At 34.2% G+C, this 1,612-nt stretch overlaps 1 protein-coding gene across 1 annotated transcript; it reads left to right on the top strand.

The window, feature by feature from the left end:
• The first annotated feature begins 677 nt into the window (after positions 1–677).
• On the top strand, positions 678–1,612 carry LOC122604673 (vicilin-like seed storage protein At2g18540). Its single transcript, XM_043777545.1, has 2 exons — positions 678–984; positions 1,392–1,612. Exons 1-2 carry the CDS (start codon positions 678–680, stop codon positions 1,610–1,612), a joined length of 528 nt encoding a protein of 175 aa, XP_043633480.1.

The following is a 1,612-nucleotide window of genomic DNA, read 5'->3' as shown; positions in this document are numbered from 1 at the left end:
TCAAAAATCAAAATATGGAAACTCTATATATACTATAATACTGCAGGGATAGTTTATGTAGCTCACACACAAAAACTTTAAAAGAGGAATGTATTTTAACTTGTACGTATTTAACAAACTACGGGATCGACAACAAAAAGTTGAATGGGACAATAGCTAGCTGAATCGAAACGTTTTACTCAGAAAATAATAGCTAGCTGATGTTGATTGCGACTATGTTATCACATACTATAAAAGTATGGAGTTAAATAAAATATAAAAATCTAAGCTGTGATATAAAACACAAAATAACAAGTTTTATAATAAAATAACCAAAACAATATTCACGATTTAATGTTCACTTTGGTAATAATGAGAACCAAAACAATGCCCATAAACACTTCACAATATTTATTCTCATATTTTGATAAATAACTTCATGCATACACTTCCAAAAACAAGGCCCGAATAGAACACATAGCAAAATGTTAAATTTCGCCGATAACCATTTGCATACATGCAAAATGTTAAATCGCTCCAAGAAAGGATAATCACGTACCCGTGATCCAACACCTACTTACGCGCACCCATCTATGCATACACTTGTTCAAAACCCAATGCCACGTTACACTAAACTCTCTCTTTTTAATCTCTTCATCACATCCCCTACAAACAAACTTAACAAAAAACTTGAAAAAATGAGAACAAAGTCTATTTCAATTTGTTTTGTACTCTTTCTAGTGCCACTTTTTCTCGAATTTCCCCATGTAACAACGGCTGTACGCGTTGGTGGTGGTGAGCAACAGGTACCGGTGTGGGACGGGCCAGCGGTTAAGAAAGACGAGAGGACGAGTTTGGTGACGAATGAGTTTGGCGAAATCTCGGCTGTTAAGATTAGTGATAGCAAGAATGGGTTTTATTACCTCCATTTTATAACCATGAACCCTCGGTCTCTTTTTTTGCCTACTTATCTTCACTCGGAAATGCTTTTCTATGTGGACTCAGGTATACATTGTGTCATATATCTACAATGCACCAGCTAGCTAGTTGAATGAAAAGTACTCCTTCCGGAACATTTTAAATGTCATATCTTGACTGTTTAGGTCTTTTTCTCTCAACTTTGACCATAAATGTTTTCGGTTGTGTTATATTACACTTGATATACAATATATATTGAATTGTGTTTTTAAAATACTTTTCAATGATATAAGTTTTATAAACTGATATATAATAATAAAAATTTTCAATGTCAAAGTTAATTAAAAAAGACTTTAAAGGTCAAAATAAAATATGTGTGAAGTTTAAGCCAAGTGTCTTTGTAATTCAAAGAAAACTAATACCACGTACGTTTGCTACTTTATTGAGACTTCTATATTTTACTGGATTGATCGAATTATTCGACATGTGATTAGGCAATGGAACCTTGAGTTGGATGAATGCGGAAAAAGGCGATAAGCTCCAACAATTACCATTGCAGAGGGGAGTCATTCACAGACTTGAATCTGAAACTATTTTCTACATACAAAACGATGCGCAGTCTACTGATCAGTCTGAATATGGCTATGGCTACACGACCCAAATACTTCGGATTTATGCCATTTTCCCCGGTTCAGAGACGGAGTTACAAGTATGA

Source organism: Erigeron canadensis, chromosome 6, assembly GCF_010389155.1.
Source record: "Erigeron canadensis isolate Cc75 chromosome 6, C_canadensis_v1, whole genome shotgun sequence".
Classification (NCBI taxonomy): domain Eukaryota; kingdom Viridiplantae; phylum Streptophyta; class Magnoliopsida; order Asterales; family Asteraceae; genus Erigeron; species Erigeron canadensis.
The sequence above is the reverse complement of the archived record's forward strand: the minus strand, read 5'-3'. Positions and strand labels throughout refer to the sequence as shown.

Coding starts and splice junctions, on each gene's coding strand:
- LOC122604673 (XM_043777545.1), top strand. CDS start 678: ATGAGAACAAAGTCTATTTCAATTTGTTTTGTACTCTTTCTAGTGCCA. Junction 985..1,391: donor GCTTTTCTATGTGGACTCAG/GTATACATTGTG, acceptor ACATGTGATTAG/GCAATGGAACCTTGAGTTGG.